The sequence below is a fragment of the Artibeus jamaicensis genome, unplaced genomic scaffold, assembly GCF_021234435.1.
Source record: "Artibeus jamaicensis isolate MK-2021 breed Jamaican fruit bat unplaced genomic scaffold, CSHL_Jam_final contig_851, whole genome shotgun sequence".
In the NCBI taxonomy this organism is placed as follows: Eukaryota; Metazoa; Chordata; class Mammalia; order Chiroptera; family Phyllostomidae; genus Artibeus; species Artibeus jamaicensis.
The window spans coordinates 14,248,835-14,266,902 of NW_026521986.1; the positions used below are offsets into that span (position 1 = coordinate 14,248,835).

The window sequence follows — 18,068 nt, forward strand, 5'->3', positions numbered from 1 at the left end:
GGTCAGATCTTCACCTGCACGCCGGGACGAGCTCGGTGCCTGTCCGCGGTCAGGAGCAGCAGTGCCAGCCCCGCGACTGCTGTGCCAACACAGCTCCCCCGTGGCTGGCAGCAGTGACCCCTCTCGCTCCATGGCACCCTGTGCTCTTCACAGCCACTCTCTCCCTGGTGGTCACGGTGGCCTGGGAGGATGCAGGGCAGCCCCATTCCACTGAGGACTCCGAGGGTCGGGGGCCTGGGCTCCAGGTCACGGGGTGGCCGCGTCAGGACCGGGACCCGGGGTTTCCTCTCCTGCCTGGTGTCCCCTTCAGGCTGCCCCGGCTCAGGGGAACAGGGAATGCTGCTCATGGTGAAGTAGCTCGCAAGGTCTTGCAGGTTCAGAAAGTTGTCCTAGGCTTCTTCCCAACCCTTGGGGTAACTTTAATAAAAAGTAGAGTCAGAGAATCTTAATGCTTCAAATCCCCTGGACCAGTCATTATGTTTTTGGGGAGGAAACTGAGGCCCAGAGAAGGGGAGGGACTTGGCCGAGGCCACACAGCCGGGATGCCCAGCCCCTTGGCCTGTATTCTGTCTGTTGTCTTTGCTGACCACAGTGGAGAAGGAGGGTGAAACTCCACATTCTAATTCTGTTCTAAGACAGCAAGTGGTTTCATTTTCTCTAGGGCAATAAAGATCTACCAGAGGCAAAATGATAAAAAATGCAAGCCATTATTCACTTCATAATGAACATGTGAAGATCCTAGCTCACGATCCTAATTAATTAGGAAAACAGGTATCGGGTAAATGCTGTTATAAAGCCACACACCACTTCCACAATCATGGCTCAAAAGAGATTCTTCTGAACTCACCTCGCTAGCACCAGCCAGTAAAACAGAAGGAAGTAAAACGAAGAAGGTTAGTGACACCCTGAGCAGCCCGAAGGCATTCCAGGGCCCCCCTCACCCTGTGAGGCCAACAGCGTGCACTGGCGCTCCTGTGGTCGGCGCCTGTGTGGAGCAAGGTGCCGCACACCTGCTTGGTGTTTCGCGTGACACAGAGGCTCACGTGTAAGGCTGGGGGGACCTGCAGTCAGTCCAGGGAGGTGGGCCTGTGCCCAAGTGCTGGAGCTGCCCCTCGCAGGTCCATTTTCAGCTTCCACCCACCGCGCCGCAGCCCCGCCCCTCCTTTGTCCTTCTCCTGCACTCGTGAGAACAGCTCCCCTCCCCCAGGCTCACGGCGGGCTCTGTCCCTGGCGCTCATTCTCCAAATCCGGGTGGTCATCAAGACCTGCCAAGCTTTCCGTGAAAAGTCCTCCTCTTCTCCCCTGCTCCCTATTCTCTTGCTCGCAGCTTAAATGAGAATTCCTTCAGCCTCCCTAAGCCTTTGTTTACAGGGAAGGTCACGATCATCGTCTTTTTACGAGTGAGATAACCAAGGCTGCTCAGAGAAGTTCGGGAATTTGCTCTGGACGCCTCCTTCCAGCCCCGAAACTCTTATGGGTCTGGCTCTGCACACACCTTCCCCGCATTCTGCCCCACTATGCCCTAGACTGACCCGTGGTCACAGTGGAGGATTTTTACCTCCCAAACACAACTGAAGCTTTTCCACATCTGTGTCCTTGCTCACTCAGGGCTCCCTTTGTGAAATCTCCCCCCACCCCACCCCCACCAACCTTCTCTACTCAACCCAAGGTCAGACCTGGCCGCCGAGCCCCCCTGAAGGCCTTCCAGACATTGCCCAGCGGATGGGCACGGAGCAAGCTCTGCACTGCTGTAGGGGTTCTCCCCCTCTGAGTGGGCGCCACATGGGAGCCACGTTGGGGGCTCATGGGTCTCTGGATGTCCCCAGAGCACTCACTGCTCACAGCAGGCACTCAGCAGATGCTCACAGGTGGCTGAGACCAAGGCTCAGGATTCAGTGTTGGAGCCTGGGCTGGGAAGAGCCAGGAGGTCCGAGGTTTTTGTGAGAACTTCCCAAGGTCACCAGCTCCTCGGACTCAGTGAGCCAGTGGCTAAGGCTGGCACCTAACTGTCCGAGACTGATGGGTCACAGGCTCCTGGTTCCACGCAGGGCCTCTTTCGGCCCCCAGAGGTGGACTTCTCTCGGAATTCCAAGAACGGTGGGCCAGGCCAGCCTCCCTCCCCGCTGTGCCTCATCCTGTTGAACTAAAACCACCATAGCCGGTTTTTAACATTTCCCCTCTGAGTATTTTTCCCTTCCCTTTGGGGCTGTTCTCCCTCAGCGTGCAGTCACCAGGACTGCATGTCTCAGCAGTTCTGAGGTCCCCAGGCACTGACCCTCCCCCTCAGAGACTAGCACAAGGAACAATTTAGTCAGACCGGCTGGCGTGGGGAAGACAGCCGCCCAGGGGGTGCGGGGCCCCCCAGGTGGAGGGGCCCCTCGGCCTGCTGTCACATACACCCTTGGGACTGCAGCTTGTTCTCGGTCTAATGCCTCAGGTTGCTCAGCCTCAGCACTGTGAGCATTCGGGAGAAGCTAATTCTTTCTGTGGGGCCACCCTGTGCATTGCCGAGTGCTGAGGGGCATCCTTGGTTTCCAGCCTCGAGATGCCAGTAGCAGCCCCCTCACCAGCTGTGACAACTAAAAATATTGTCCAGTGTCTTCTGGGAGGCAACACTGTTTCTGGTAGAGAACCGCTGGTCTAAAACTTTGCTGGTCACTGGATGAATTCCAGCTCTCAAACTGGTATAAGTTTTGTCCTTGCCTGGTGGCTCATTTGGTTGGAGCATCGTCCCATGCACCACAAGGTTTCAGCTTCGATCCCTGGTCGGGGCACATAGGTAGGTCGTGGGTTCAATCCCCATTCAGGGTGCATGTGGGAGGCAACCAATGTTTTTCTCTCACATGGATGTTTTTCTCACTGCCTCTCTCCTTTCCCCCCTCTCTCTCAAATTAATAAAACATAACAATTAAAAAGCCAACTGGTTATAAGTTTTTAGACACAGTCCAAGAAAAATCATTCAGGAGCTTTTCTGTTTTATTATTTCGGCCCCCAAGCTTTTAATGGGTATGCCCATCACTGTCCACGCTGTAGACATGCAGCCCCCCAAAGTCAAGCCTGCATTCTCTCCTTTCCCCAGCGCCCCTCCGGCTGAGCTGCAAGTTCACTGGAGATCTCTCCTGAGGTCTATTTGAGTCCCCACTTTGGATCCAGAAGGGTGATTGTTATTTCCTCCCAGTGGGCAAAGCTTCTAGATAGAGGCGATTCACACAATTGTAGGCTGATAACCAGGAAGCACAGGTTTTAGAAGGAGCTCCATGACCACAGTGGGCTCGTTTGCCCCACAAGCCAAAATTTCTGCAACATGTGTTTGTCACTCATCAGAGCCCTTTGTCCTTTCGCTGCCACCCAAGGGCCACCTCTAACCCCTTGGTTGACCCTTCGCAAACCTGTCCTAGATCCCCTGGGCCTCCAGTCTTCTCCCACTTTTTGTTTTTCGTGCAAAGACCCCGTTGCAGGAGAGTGCCTGGCATTCTTGAGCAACGGCAATGATGCCACAGTGTTCGGAGGGGATCGAGTGAGGGAAGAGAGGTAGGACATTAGCCAGGCTGGCCCCAGGTATAAGCTGGGATCGTGTCACTGGTGACACAGGGCAGTGTCACAGGTGTGATGAACACTGCTTGTAGAAAGTCAGTTATCCCCAGGGGCTCAAGAGCAGGTTCTGTGCTTCCTCCAGTGGGGACCTGGCAGTCAGCGAACAGGGAGGTGCCAGCCTTGTGCCAGCCTGAAGGCAGAGCCGGTCCCCAGCGGAAGCTTAAAGCCGTGTCTCTGTGTTTGCGCACAGGAATCTGAGCGGCTGGAACTCATGAACGCGGAGCTGAAAACCCAGATCGAGGAGCTGAAGCAGGAGCGGCAGCAGCTCATCCTGATGCTAAACCGACACCGCCCCACCTGCATCGTCCGGACCGACAGCGTTAAGACCCCCGACTCAGAAGGCAACCCGCTGCTGGAGCAGCTGGAGAAGAAGTGACCATGGGCTGGGAGGAGGAAGAAGAGGAGGAGGAGGAGACAGGGAGAGGGAGGAGGAGGAGGAGGAGGGTCCCAGATGGCCCTTCCTTGCTGCATGAAAAACTTTTGGATGAGGCTCAGCACAGCCAGGACTGGCCGCGCTTTTTTTGTGAAACTCGCATCAGCCACACCAGGGGAAGAACAGGCTGATGAAACCCAGGACCAAGCGCTGAGACCAAAGTGGCCCCAAGGGTGGGATTGTCCTGCCTGGGGCCAGGCTGGAAGGAGGCAGGACAGAGGCTCTGGGCCAGAGAGACGCCCAACCAGGCAGCTGCAGGTGCTTCTCCGGCCTGTCCTCCTGGGCACCCACCCAAGGGACCTCCGAGCAGCCAGGAAAAGCCATGAGTTGCAACCAGGATTTGACTGAGGATAGAACTCAGAGTGAAACTGCAATCTGCCTGCCCCCAACCCTGACCCTGACCCTAACCCTGACCCCGATGCAAAGCTGGAGAGGGGCACAGTGCCAGACCCTGCTGTACCCGCTCACCATGGTCCAGCGCGGTCCTGCCCGGAGCGGCAGCCGGGGCGCACCCTCGCCGGCCCTGCTGGAGTCGCCATGGGCACGAGGCGCGGGCGCCCTTCCAAAGCACATACCCACTGAATGTTTACAGACTGGCTGTCCTGGCAGGGCTTTCAACTGCACATGTTTTTTTATACTTTCTTTTTTTTTAAATATTTTTTACGAAAAAAGATTTTATACAAGCAATATATATATGGATTTCTATAATCACTCGACGTGATACAGTACAAATATGCTATGGTTTGTTGGTCACGAACAGATACTCAGCAGTTACAGCCGTCGTTGGTGACTCTTAAGTACTGTAGTCTCTGGGCGTGGGGGGGCCGGGGCGGGGGCGGGGGGCATTTCCATCCTGGTAAACCCTTCATCGTACTCAGTCCTGTATCGCTCAGTAAACATTACTCTTACTTACCCAGCTGCCTCCTGTGGTGTCTGCCTGGAAAGTGGGGCGCAAGGCACGCTCGGTGGGCCCCCTGGTGTGCAGTGTACGCGATGCTGGAACATCGCTGTCGGCCCTTGGTTCTCACAGCAGCCCTTCCAGGTTAGTGTTTGTGCACCCATTTTACAGATGAGGAAGCTGAGGCTTGGAGCCATTAAAAAGCTACTGCACTTACTTCCTTTATTCATTCCAAATCTGTTAACTGAGTGCCACCCTGGGGGGGCCAGGCCCCCTATTGGGTGCCGAGTGGTTAGTGGGGAATCAGACAAACCCAGGCCCTGCATTCCTGGAATGTCCAGTCGTGAGCTAAATCCTGTGCTCGCTCCATACAAGGTCTCAGTTCCTCTTCACAACAGCCGTGCCCGGGAACAGCAACTGCCCCCAAGTCAGAGATGGCAAATTCGAGGCCCTGGGGGATAAACTTGAAGCCACCGTTTGCTGACAAATAATGTCACCTCGTCACTGTATGACGAGCACATGTCACCTCATTCACTTCTGACAGCATGATGCCTGGTTTTTGCCCCGCCTTCACAAACGACTGAACTGAGAGGGTTAGTGACTTATCCAGGGTTGCCCAGCCAGCCAGGGGCAGAGCTGGTGTTTGTGTCCTGCCTCCAGAGGCCCACGGTGCTCCACCTGTCGCCAGCTTACCGTGCGGTTATCCCCGTGGCTGGATGTCTCACCTGACTGGGACAGCGAGCCTGTGAGGCCAGGGTTGCAGACTTACTTCCTGGAAGGGCTGGACAGAGTTTCAGGTTCTGCCGTGTTCTTGGAGTGAACCACTGGTCCAGGGAGTGCCTGGCCCAGGAGAGAAGGTGTGGACGGCTCGGCCTGGTCCCCGCCTGCGCCGCTGAACACCTGACTCGGAAGAGCAAGGATGGCTCGCTGTAACAGGCAATAACTGCCGTTAACTTGGCACGTGGCAGCTCACAGGCACTTCATGCGTGTTGTCTCATTTCCTACTACAGCCCCACGAGGTAGGTGGGACAGGCCTTTGGAGCGCCACTGAAAAGTTGTGCAAGCTGAGGCTTCCCAAGGTGAAAGGTCACCCAGCTACAAAGAGGCAGAACTGGGAGCTGAACCCTCCTCTCCTACTTCACAGGATGAGGCTTCAGACAGCAGTGACCTTGGGTTGCTTTCCAGATCATGAACGAGGCCTCCTGGGGTGGATGGAAAGTGAGAGTAGGTCATTAATATGACTCTGGTCCTTACTCATCTCAGGTTCTCTCCACCCAACACGCTTGGTGTGGGCCCACTGAGCCCTGCCTTGAAGGCAGGGCCTGGTTGGCTCGTTGTCCTCTGTGACAGCCACAGTACATCCTCTGGCTGTAATCTTTGGCACTTTTCAAGCCATGAGAAACACAAAACTGTAGACTTACAAGGATCCCTCAAGAGAGCTGGTAGAAGAAGCTCCTGCCACCTGCCCTGGCTGTATAGTTCCCCTGGGTCTGTGCTTGGGTGTGGTGGGCCTGCACCTCCAGAGGTGGGGCCTCCAAGCGCCTGCAGATGGGCTGCCCCAGAACCACAGCTCGTGCTGTGCCGAGGCCTGTCCTTGGTGTTTCACCCTCGCCAGGACGGCCTCTCCCTCCTGGGGTATCCAGGGGTCACAGTCTCAGTCCGTGAGAGCTAAGGTTGGCGCGTCTTCTGCGTGCCTGACACTTTAGATGTGCTACTGCAGCCGGTCCATATGACCTTGCCAGAAAGTGCCATCACCCTCATGTTACAGAGGAGACTGAGGCACAGGAAGGAAGTAACTCGCCCAAGGTCACTGTCCTGTTGGGCGGCAGAGCCGGGATGTTCTCAGGGTCGGACTCCAGGCGCACAAACAGGAGGGCTGGGCCCCACCCCTGGGAAATGCTCCGTGTTTGCGGTGTGACCTCACTTACGGGGAACAGAAGCGATGACACACGTGGAGAATTTCCAGCTCTCAGACAACCGTCTCCAAGTGAACGGCAAAGACATACTCGGAAGGCAAATAGGTTGAAAGCCAATCTTCTGCTGACGAGCCACGAGCCTCCAGTTTATCTGTAAGGGGGGGGATATAATCCAAGTCTTTTCTCAGAGGTTGTCTGGGGCAAGTGAGGAACGCCTAGAAGATTGTCTTGTGAGATATAAAACTCCAGAAAACGGTCATTTTGTGCTCTCCATTAGTGTGGATAGTTGTTGTTTACCAGATAGTAAAAATTACGCGAATGTCTATTTTTCTCTAAAGGTGGCTGCATAGAGCATCCTGGCCCTGTGTCCGGTTCCCATGGTGATGTGCCCGGGACCTTAGGCTCCTGGGTTTGTTTGGGTCTGATTGGCCGCAGCTAGCTTTGCTGGGCTCATCACTGCTCCCTTGGGCCTCCCACCGCCTGCGGCCTGGTGGTCATACATCAGACCTGTGCCGCCTGTGTCCTGCGTTGCTGTGAGAATCAGCTGTGCAGTTTAAGAAGGATAAAGGCCGTGAGCGATCAGATGGGCAGAAGCCAGTGTGTGCTGGCCAGGATGCAGATTAGAGGGACCTTGCATACAGAGCCAGGGGGAAGCTGGCCTGACTACGGAGTAAGGCAATTTGGCAACGACCGGTGACACTGAAGCTAAACACATCCTTCGACCTAGCAATTTCCCTTCTAAGTATACACCTTGGAGGAACTCTAGCACAGGGGCACAAGGAAATGTATGGAATGTTCACTGATCTTTGTACTAAAGAGAAGTTGGAAACTAAATAGCTGCGAACAGAAGAGCAGGTCAACAAACTGTGTTTTCACAAAATCGAATATTATTCAGCAGTTTAAAAAAATGAACCAGAGCAACAGGTAGCGATGAGGATAAACCTCAGAGACATGCTGAGCTGGAGGAAAAGGGGGCAATTTGCAAAGGGCTGTAGGTACCATTTGGGGAATCTTTCTAGACGTGTAAACTGATGTTTTACCGTTTATGGTTATGCACAGATCTGGGTAAGAGAGACATAAAAGCTTGCCCAGGACGCTCTAAATGTCAACACCAGTGACGAGAGAGGCTCCCTGGGGTGGGGAGAAGGGGCGGTGGGGGTGGTATGGCAAAGGTGAGGAGGACACTGAGGTTCAGCCACACATGTAACATTTCTTTTCATTTATTTTTAAAATTCTGAATCAGCTGTAGAATGATGTTAGAATTTGTCCAGGATGGGTGTTGTGACTCAGACGGGGTTGCAGGCTCTCCGTGTGCTTGCTGTTTTGCATAATAATAGAGAACAAGCCTCCATACAAATACAAGGTTTTGTTTTTCCATGCTTTCCTTAGCAAACTCAGGGAACAAAAGCAAAACCTGAAATTACAATGGAATTGCAGTGTATGGTCTGAATCGATGCAAAGTTAATTACGTGGGTAAGAAAGAAAGGATTTAAAGGGTGTGGTTTGTGGAGCTGGCCCTCGCCTCAGTCAGTAGTGTCTCAGGACGAGGACACCTCGGGGAGTGTCGATCTGCTCATTTTCGTGGATCCTGGTCCCTGCGCTCCACATCGTACATTCGAGGCTAAGTTTGATTCTACATGTTCTCATTTACACGTTGAGACTTTTTACCCCGACCCCTGTGTAACATGCAGCCCATGGCACCTCCAAGTGAATGCTGAAAGGGAAGCAAAGGGGAGCGTTTTAAAGACATGAATCCAGTTTTCACAGGTCAATTTGTTTCCTTTTGTTGCTATGACAAATGAGCACAGATGTAGTGGCTTACAACAGTACAAGTTTTATTTCGTACAGTACAAGTTTTATTTCGTTTTTTAAATATTTTATTTATTTATTTATTTTAGACAGAGTGAAAGGGAGGGTGGAAGGTAGGGAGAGAAGCATCAATGTATGGTTGCTTCTCACGCGCCCCCTACTGGAGACCTGGCCTGCAACCCAGGCATGTGTCCCAACTGGGAATTGAACCGGAGACCCTTTGGTTCACAGCCCCAGCTCAATCCACTGAGCTACACCAGCCAGGGCCAGGCACTGAAGGTTCTTAACTATGGCCATCCTCACTCCCTGGCAAGACGTGCTGTTCTCTGTGTGAGTGCTATTAGGATGGAGTTTTCTGGTACAGTGCTTGGCACCTACTAGATGGTCACACACAGCACAGAGACACACACAAACTCGCAGATATGTGTTACAGTACAGACAAAGACACAACACACAGCTACATACAGAGATGCAGACACGTTTACTCATAGAAAGTGCGACTAAGCATATGTAATGAGATTGAGGCCGGCCGTACTCCTTCATATTACATTTCTGTACTTTTGAAATGAGCTTGTTCTCCATCCTTGCAAATCATCTTTTATGGAGAAGAGCTAAATTGCGGTTAATGATGAGGTTAATTAAGCTGGGCACACTGTTTTGACTTAAAGCCACACACTGCCAGAGATGGGCTTTGTTGCTGGGCTCCTCAGCTGGCTCTGTGGGCAGTTCCTCAGGAAAGGGCTTCTGACACTTCGGTCCATTTGCAGTGAAATTTCGCATCGGCCTCACCTGGATGTGCTCAGGTGGGCGGCTCGTACTGGGCACCTGTTGCGCCCCATTTAAAATTCTCTGAGTCCAGTTCTGAGCAGGCAGGAGCCACTTCACACAGATGCAGACTGGTGAGGCCTCCCTACTGGCCCTCGCCCTGTGCCTGCCTGCCTTCCTGTCCTGGGGGTCACCCATGGCCAGCCCTGTGGCACTAACACAGAAGCTACCTGGAAATTCAGGGGAGTCCATGGAGGGTCTCTGTTGACTAATTGGGGTGAGGGGACAATGGGTAAATGTTTTCCCCCTTCACTCTCCAGGTGAAGAGCCCTGAGATGCTTTTCCTAAGGTTCCTCAAAGGGTTTCGCGGGGTTGAGCAAGGCCTGTGGAAATGGCCGGTAGAGGTGGCCCTACTCAGGGGTGCATCCTGTGCGGGTTTCTCTCCTTCCCCATGTCACTCCCCTGCTCCCTGGGATCACTTCCCAAATAAAGCACCTGAGCACAGGGATTTATTTGTCTTGGGCCCTTCTTTGGGGAGAGCCCAGGCACAAACAGTCGGATTCAGAACGGGTCCTAGAAGTCAGACCCTGAGTGTGGGGTGTCTGGAGCTGAATCACTTTTCCATGAGATGGCACGACAGTAAGTGGGGGTGGGGGGCTGTTCCTCAGGCGGCCTCCCAGGCAGATGGAGAGGGGATGCAGGTGGCAGGGGAAGGGTGTCTGTGGCAGGCACCCGAGTGGTGGGGGCTAAGTTACAGAGCTTGAGTGGGTCTCCTTTTGTTAACTGTTTCCGGGAGCCTTGGAAAAAGAAATACAAACTGAGTTTAGTAAACTGTAAATTCAAGACGTGCTGTGAGAGCCAGGAAGAGTCTCTGGTCCTGTTTAAGGAGACACGCACCTCTTCCTGCGCCGGGCACGCTGTGCTGGGAATCGGGCCGGGAACCTCGCTGTCCGGGTGGCCGGACCATCGAGGAGAATGGGTGTCCATCCACCCTTGAGGGATTTCCCGTGTTAAGGGAAAAACGTAGAACCTTGGACCGGAAATGGGGACACTTGGCTAAATGAGACTTTTGAGGCCCCAGCCTCCCTGGAACCCTCCGGCCTCGGGGACCTCTTCGGGCTTTGGAGGAGACATACCTGTATACGCCATCCTCAGGAACACTGCTCTAACCCATTTGCCAGTGACCCAGAAAGCGGCCAGCCTGGAGTGGGGGCTTCCACAGGTTTGGGCTGCAGCCCCAGCTGCTCTGGCACTCACACGGTGTCGACACAGGCACCGTCACCTCACCACCTGGCAGAGGTGTCCAGGGTGCATAAGGTGCTGCCTATTTGGAGTGCACGCCTCATGATACGTTAAAGTACAACTTTCTGTGTCATCTCCCACGATCCCTTTGAAATTCTTCCGATGAGGATTTTGTGTGTGTGTGTGTGCCCTGGTGAAAATGCCAGAAGGCCTGGAACTCCTTTCAGGCAAGAGGCAGCCCTGGGCCATTCCGGGTCTCAGTTTGTTGACCTTAAGGTCCAGTCTGAGATCAGATCGAAGCCCCACATCTTCAACTCTTCTCTGCTCGCCAGCTCAAGTCCACTTCGCCTGCCGGTCTGCAGGCAGGAGGGAGGACGGGAGCCTCTTCTCCACTCCTGCCCTCGCCCGTCTCTGCTCTCCCTTCCCCCAGCCCAAGCTGACCAGCCTGTTCCTAGCCCCTCTGGGCGGGGGGAGGGGAAGCAGGGGGGGGAGCAGGGGTGAGGGGAGAGAATGGCCTGATGACCTTGAACTGTTAGGGTTCTAAGCTGTCTTGGGTGTGCTGGTCCTGGCAAAGGTTGAAAACTAGTTCTTCCTTTCATAGGTTCTTTTCTGGGTTCTTCTGATGTTTCTTTCTCCAGTGACCTCTCTTCAGCATTTCTCCACCTGAGCAGACGTATCTTCAGGAAGTACTTCCCTCAGGCCCAGGAGAGTGTCTGTCACCTCCGGCTTCTTTCAGGTACACCCCAGCATCCTCTAGATGACCTTGTTGGATAGATCCAGGCCAGCCCACACTGGCCCCAGGATGCTCCCAGGCACCCCTTCCCCAGAGACGCTCAGGGCGACAGGCCCAGCCCTGCATGACTGCTTCCTCAGGAGGCCCCATGACCACCCCTCCTTCCAGGGCCGGTGGGAAAGGAGGCAGCAGGCCCTCCCTCCCGCCTGGTGCAGGGCAAGGACTCGGCACCTCAACAGTTTTCTCTGAAGAAATGGCTTGACACATGCATTTCCTATGTCTCCATATCTGGAACTCTCTTTATATCCTCAAAGTGCATGAAGGTTCTATCGCCTTGGAACCAGTTCTTTGAAATCTCTGCTGTCTGTACTTGGTGCTGTGGCTTCCCATTTACTGTGCTTTGGTGTCTCACTCAAAGCTGGAACTTGAATATACTGATAGATTGTTTTGGAGTGAAAGAGTGGAGGATGAGTAGAAAGGATCGCAGACTGCTCTGGCCTCTCTACAAACGGAAATCACTGCACCACTGGGGCAGACCGTGGGGCCCCCAGTGAACCAGAGGGCAGATACGGGTTTTATCGAGCAATACCATATGCTGGGCTCTTGGGAGGTGGGCGTTAAAACTTTACATCCATTTTACTGATGAGGAAACTGGGGCAGTTCGCACCACTGGATTCAACCCAAACAGCATTTACTGAGCCAGGCTGGAAGACAAATATGGACCCGACAAAATCTTTACCTTCGGGAGGTCACAGCCCCTCGGGGAGGCAGACAAGGCCAGGTCTAGGGCAAAAGATGAGGAGTGGCTACCTTCGGTCAGGTGACTCTCAAGTGTGTGCTCTTTTCGCCTGAGGGAAAATAAAACCTCACTTTGGCTGGACATACACCAGGGTTTAGTGACCATCTTACCCTTTGCTCCTCCAAGACCACCTCACGTCAGCATTCAAATCCTGGACAGCAGTGTTGGCCCCTCTGATCCCGATGGCCAGTTGACGGTGCAGGAACTGCTTTCATCTCAGCCATCTCCAAGTCGCCTCTCTCAGGGGACCCAGAGGCTGCCCTGTGGTGGTGGCCATGTCCTCGAGGAGCCTTTTCTGACCAGTGCCCATTACAGTCACCTCACTCCAGCTTGTATCATCTTCCTGTTGTCGGTGGGAATGAGGTTCTAACACAGAATCACAAGGAAAACATTCCAAAGACCCACGCATGGGAGACTGTGGCATGGTTTATTCTATTCCTGGAAACAGAAGCTGCCCCCTGGGTCTCCGATGCTCCATCTCCCTCTGTCCCGCCACGGAAAGGGCCCAACAATGTCCTCAGCAAGGCCAAGACAAATGCCAGTGTTTCCAGTCTCTGCTTCATATTAAGGCTCAGTCCTTTGGAGGCCACCGGTGGCTGCTAAGCGGTCTCGGGCCCCATCCAGGCAGCTTGGCTTGTTCCCAGCTGCTCTGGTAGCAGGGCCTGTGCGGCTGACGCCACATGGCTATGGAGAGAGAACACGGGGAGCCCAGCATGCACCTTGCTGGGTGGGCAGGGGGTGGGTGGGGAGAGAGAGAAAGAGCATGCCTCTTTGTTCCCCTGAGATTGTATTGCCTTGGGTTTGGAAGAAACCAGAAGCTTTTTCCAAATGACCAATGAACTCCCCAGGCTTTCTCGGGCTTTGGATGAGGTCACTTCCCTAACCATCGCTTCTTTCCCTAGGCTAGGCGGAGTGGCCTCTTTGGTCAGGAGCCGCGTCCTCTGCCTGACTACTACTGCGCATGTGCTGGCGCAGTCTGGGACCTGAGGGGTGGGGGGCAGGGCGGAGTGCTAATCCCCTGGCGGAGCACAATTCTCTGATCCCCTGGAGTGTGAAGCTGTAGCTTCCCGGTGAAGCGCACAAGCTCCTGCTTCCCAGTGTGTGAAGCTCAATGCCTAGTCCCCTTTGCTCCCCTTTTCTAGCTAAACACTGCCATTAACACTTCCTGCGAGAAGAAACCCTGACGCGCAGCCACAGGCCTCACAGCAGACTCAGCCTCTGGAAGGCCCCAGATCCTTTTTCCCAGCCCTGCTCACTGTGGTATTTATAGCCCAGATGTGAAGGGTGTGATTATTCTCCTTCTCTGCCTTTCTTTGCTTGAAATAAAGATTCAGTTCACTCTTCTCCTAAGCCAGATTTGTATAACAGCGCTGGACAGAAACCTCCCAGAGCCCAGAGCCTCGGGTCGCCCTGTCTTTATGCAGCCTTCTGACAGGGCACGGGGCCCAGGAGACTGCCCCAAAACGAGTTCCCTTACAGCAGCTAAAGCACTTTGCAGCCCACAGTACTCTGGGGGCTTCCCTTCCTTCACCGGAGAGGGTGTGTGCAGAGGGGAGTCCAAGGTCAGCACTTGTGAGTCATAAGAAATCAGCTCCAGGAAAGCTTTCAGCCTCTCAGGGAACTGATTCTGGGGGCAGTTGGCCTCTGTCCCTGGCTAGGCCCCCCACCAAGGTGCAGGTGACTCTCACAGGTCCCCTGGAGTCTAGTTTCTAACCCTCCCACGTACTGAACTTCATTTCTTTAATTGGGCCTGGCAAAAAAAGAAAAGGGGGGGGGGTTTCTTTAATCACAAACTACAAATAAACAATGGGATTTACTGAATCAGTTACACGAACACAAAAATGGTTTACAAGTATAACACAAAAGTGTGAATTTGATTTTGCCGCCAATTCCTTCTCTCCAGGAATTAGGACCAGAAGTCTAGCCAGGCAAGGAGGGCTGACCTGAGCCATCCCTGCTCACCTTCATCTTTCTCATACACTTACTGGAAAAACCCAGAAGTGTTCAAGATAATCTCTAATTAAGAGGATAAGAAGGCAAGCCAAGATTGGGAGAAAATACTCACCAAACATATCCGAGAAAGGGCTTGTATCCAAAATCTGCAAAGAACTCTAAAAACTGAACAATAAGAAGACAAACAACCCAATTAAAAATGAACAAAAGGTCTGAACTGACACATAATCAGAGAAAATATACCCATGGGAAATAAACATAGAAAGTTGCTCCACATCATATGTCATAAGGGAATAACAAATTAAAACAATAATGAGACACCACATGCTTATGAAAATGGCTGCATCCAAAGCACTGGCCACCTGGAGTTCTGGCAAGGATGTGGAGTGAGAGAAGCTGACGTGTACTGCTGGTGGGGGCACTTGATGTTACAAGCTCTTTGGAAAACGGTTTGCCGGTTTCTTACAAAGCGAAAGATACCATGCAATCCAGCCATCCCACTCCTTTGTGTTTACCCAAATGGATTGAAAACTTACATCCATCCAAAAGTTTATAGCAGTTTTATTTACAATTGCCAAACCTTGAAAGCAACCAAAATACCCTTCAGTGAGTGAATGAATAAGCAAACTGTGGTACTTTCAATAAAATATTTAGCAATGAAAAGAAATGAGCTCTCAACCCATGAAAAGACAGGGAGGAGCATTAAATGCACATCAAAAAGGAAAGAAGCCAGTGTGAAGAGTCTTCCTACTGTGTGTATGGTTCCAGTTGTGTGACATTCTGGACAAGAGAAAAGTACAGAGACAGTAAAAGGATCCGTGGCTGCCAAGGGCTCGGGAGGGAGAGAGGGAGATAAATAGGAGGAACGCAGGGGAGCATTAGGGCGGTGAAACTATTCTGTTTGATACTGTAATGGTGTATAAAGGGATATATTTACACCAATTGTATACCATTATACATTTGTCCAAACCCATAATACTGTACACCACAGTGAGTTACCCTAATGTAAACCATGAGCTTTAGCTAATAATACTATACCCGTGTTGGTCCATCGATTGTAACAAACGTACCACACGCATGCAAGATGTTAACAGTGTCAGGGAGGGTGTGGGCCGATGGAGGGTGAAGGAAAGAGAATATATGGAAAGTCTCTGTACTTGTGGCTCAATTTTTCTGTCAACTTAAAATTGCTCTGAAAAATAAAGTCTGTTATTTTTTAAAAGACCTTTAATATTGTCTTTAAAAAAAAATCCCATAAAGTAAGAAGTAAACATTCCTGCCCATTTCATTCCCCACTCTACACATTCCCAATAAGGTAAGTGTTATTTATAATTGGTATGCATGCCTCCTGGTTTTTTTCCTTAAGTTTCTACAAATCTCTCTCTCTCTCTATCTGTAAGAGGGTACAGCCATGGGGCCCCCAAAAGAAGGATTTGTAATGGGGTCCAGAACTCAGAGTGTCCAGGAAATATTAAAAATATGGAATGTCCTTACCCCAACAGTTTTGAACTGGGGGATGGGACGCATGGAGCAGGGCCATTGACAGTTATTTTGCATAGCAACAGTTTTGCAGATAACCTTTAGAATGGTCATTTAACATATCTATAACCTCTAACTGGTTTCATGGATATTTTAAATAGCTGTGGCCATGCTTTGAGCCAAGGAGAAGGGAGTGACTTCCACCCAGGATGTAACAGGGAGGCAACTCTCCCTGCTTACAGCGCCTGCATAAGAGCTTGGAGATGACTGGCTCCACGCCACAGGGCCAAGCCTGCCCGGACTTACTATGGCAGCCCAGAAAAGCTGGAAAAATATGGGAGTGCTGGCAGGTGTAGCCAGTTGTGGGAGAAGTCGGAAATGGAGATGCAGAGGAAGCTTGGTGCTAGGATTTAAACCCAGGCGCGACAACCATGCCAACCAAGGGGAACTCATGCGACTTTGGAGAGAGAGGGAGAACCATATGGCTTTGGGGCGCCATTTGCCACGAAGCTTAGGAAGCCAGAAAGCAAAATGTAGCATCGAAGCAGAGCTCTCTCTTAGCAGATCAGAAGAGTGCAGGAGAGACGCTGGGGAAGGAAAAGGGTGAAGGGACTCTTGCTGGTGGGCCATGACAAGGTGCCATGTAGGTTTGGAATGAGAACTGGAGATCCCAGTGACACAGCTGATGGTGCTGGGAACCAAGGGAGGCCTGCCAGTTGAGCACGGATTACGGGGAAGAACCAGGGACTACCTGAGCCACAGACTTCTATTTCTTTTCCCGAGATACGGTACCCAGACTGGGCAAAGAGGGAGAAGGAAGGACTGTGTGTTTGTGGGTGTTTTAAGGGACTTTGGGATTTTAATGAAGACATTAAGTCATTAGTCTTAAGTCTGTATAAATTTTGAATAAATAATTCCTTTCCTTTTCGCCAATCTGTGACATGGGGAGCTATAATTCCCTGCCAGCCAGCAAGGTGAACCTAGTATGGGGGGACCCCAGGAGAAGGGGGTCCTTTCGGTAACATTGTGCAACCCCTTCTTTGGTGGCCAATCAGGGAAAATCATGGGAGACCACATGTGCAGTAGCTTTAAAGTAATACAACTACTTGCACACGAGCAGTAAAAACCCACCAAAACTAGCCAGGAAGAATCTGCCCTATAAGAACAGGATCCCTCCAGCCCATGAGGTCAATCTCTGCTTGGAGTTGGCCAGCTCCCACACTCTCTGCTGTATGTAAACTCTGGATGTCTGGTTCAATTCTTTGTCCTGATCACCAAGAACCTGGTTACCTGTGCCACCTGTGACATATTTATTATCTATCTGGCATCGCACACTAAAAAAGTAAAGATGGAATCATGTCTCACACACTAGTCTGCAGCTTGTTTGTTTCACTCACGTTAAGGACTGAACACGTGTCAGCGGATGGGCTGGAGCACTTGCAGCCTGCTGGGATCGACCCTTGCAGCACAGCAGGGTCCGTGTGAACCGCCCTCTCCTAAACCCACGCCCCCCACCCCACTGTGCTTGTAAACTGGGCACAGAACAGACCTTCATACGTCTGCCTTCAGGTACTCCTGTGTGGCTTCTGCAGTGCGTATCCCTCAGAGGCAGATGTTCCAAATCGCTTCCCTTTGCTCTTCCCGATCTGTCCCTTGGGTCTCCTTTCCCTGTACTTTAGGAGGGTGGGGACTCACTGTGCAGCACCGCTGTGCTCCGGCGCTCAGGCTGCTGACAGGGTTTGGTCGCCCCCCCTGCAGGTCCCCTGATGTGCCTCCCTGTCCTGCTCCCTGCACCCGTGCCAGTGCCCACTGTCCTCTGTGTCTCTATTCTCTTACCCTCTTCCTCCAAACAGGAGGGAACGTGGTTACTTCCGGGCTCTGTGCACAAAGAAAAGGCTCATTTCTCTGAAGCAGTTCTATTATTTTCAAGAATACCGTGATCTGAGAGAATATACACCCATAGGCTTGAGCTTAGGGAACAGAACGATTCTCTACGTGAGGGGCTGATTAGGTGCAGTGACAGATAAACTCCACATCCCAATGGCTCCATTAAAGAAGACCTTGGTTCCCATCTTCTAAAGTTCAAGTGGCCGCAGAGTGGGGAGCACCCCTCAGTCCCTCAGTCTCCTCCCCCGCCCCCACCCCAAAGAGCTGGGTTCCTCCGCCTTTGTGCCTCCCCTCCTCTGGGATTGAGTTCTCTGCACTGGGCCAGTCTGTGGGGAAAGGGGGGCAGGAGGACCGCACAGGGGTTTTCGGGCTTGAATGTGTGATGGGTAGTGGTGGTTTAAAAATAGGTCCAGAAGCCAAGGGTCCTGACAACTTTGCTTAAATTCAGTCTTAAATCCTAGGTCTAGAAATCAGCTCTCCCTCTAACTCGGAGACCTACCCTTTCCCCCGATAATCAGCAACCCCCAGGCAGCAGAAGACAGTGGCCTGGACCTGACTAG

The 18,068-nt window shown here is 52.4% G+C and overlaps 1 protein-coding gene across 3 annotated transcripts in view; it reads left to right on the forward strand.

The window, feature by feature from the left end:
• Positions 1–4,862, forward strand: part of JDP2 (Jun dimerization protein 2) — a 37,605-nt gene extending 32,743 nt beyond the window's left edge. For all 3 annotated transcript variants that reach the window (XM_037145207.2, XM_037145208.2, XM_037145209.2), the window contains one exon: positions 3,785–4,862. In XM_037145207.2, the coding sequence (XP_037001102.1) occupies positions 3,785–3,970 (186 nt within the window). In that variant the 3' untranslated portion in view covers positions 3,971–4,862. The remainder of the gene's footprint in view (positions 1–3,784) is intronic.
• Positions 4,863–18,068: the final 13,206 nt, after the last annotated feature.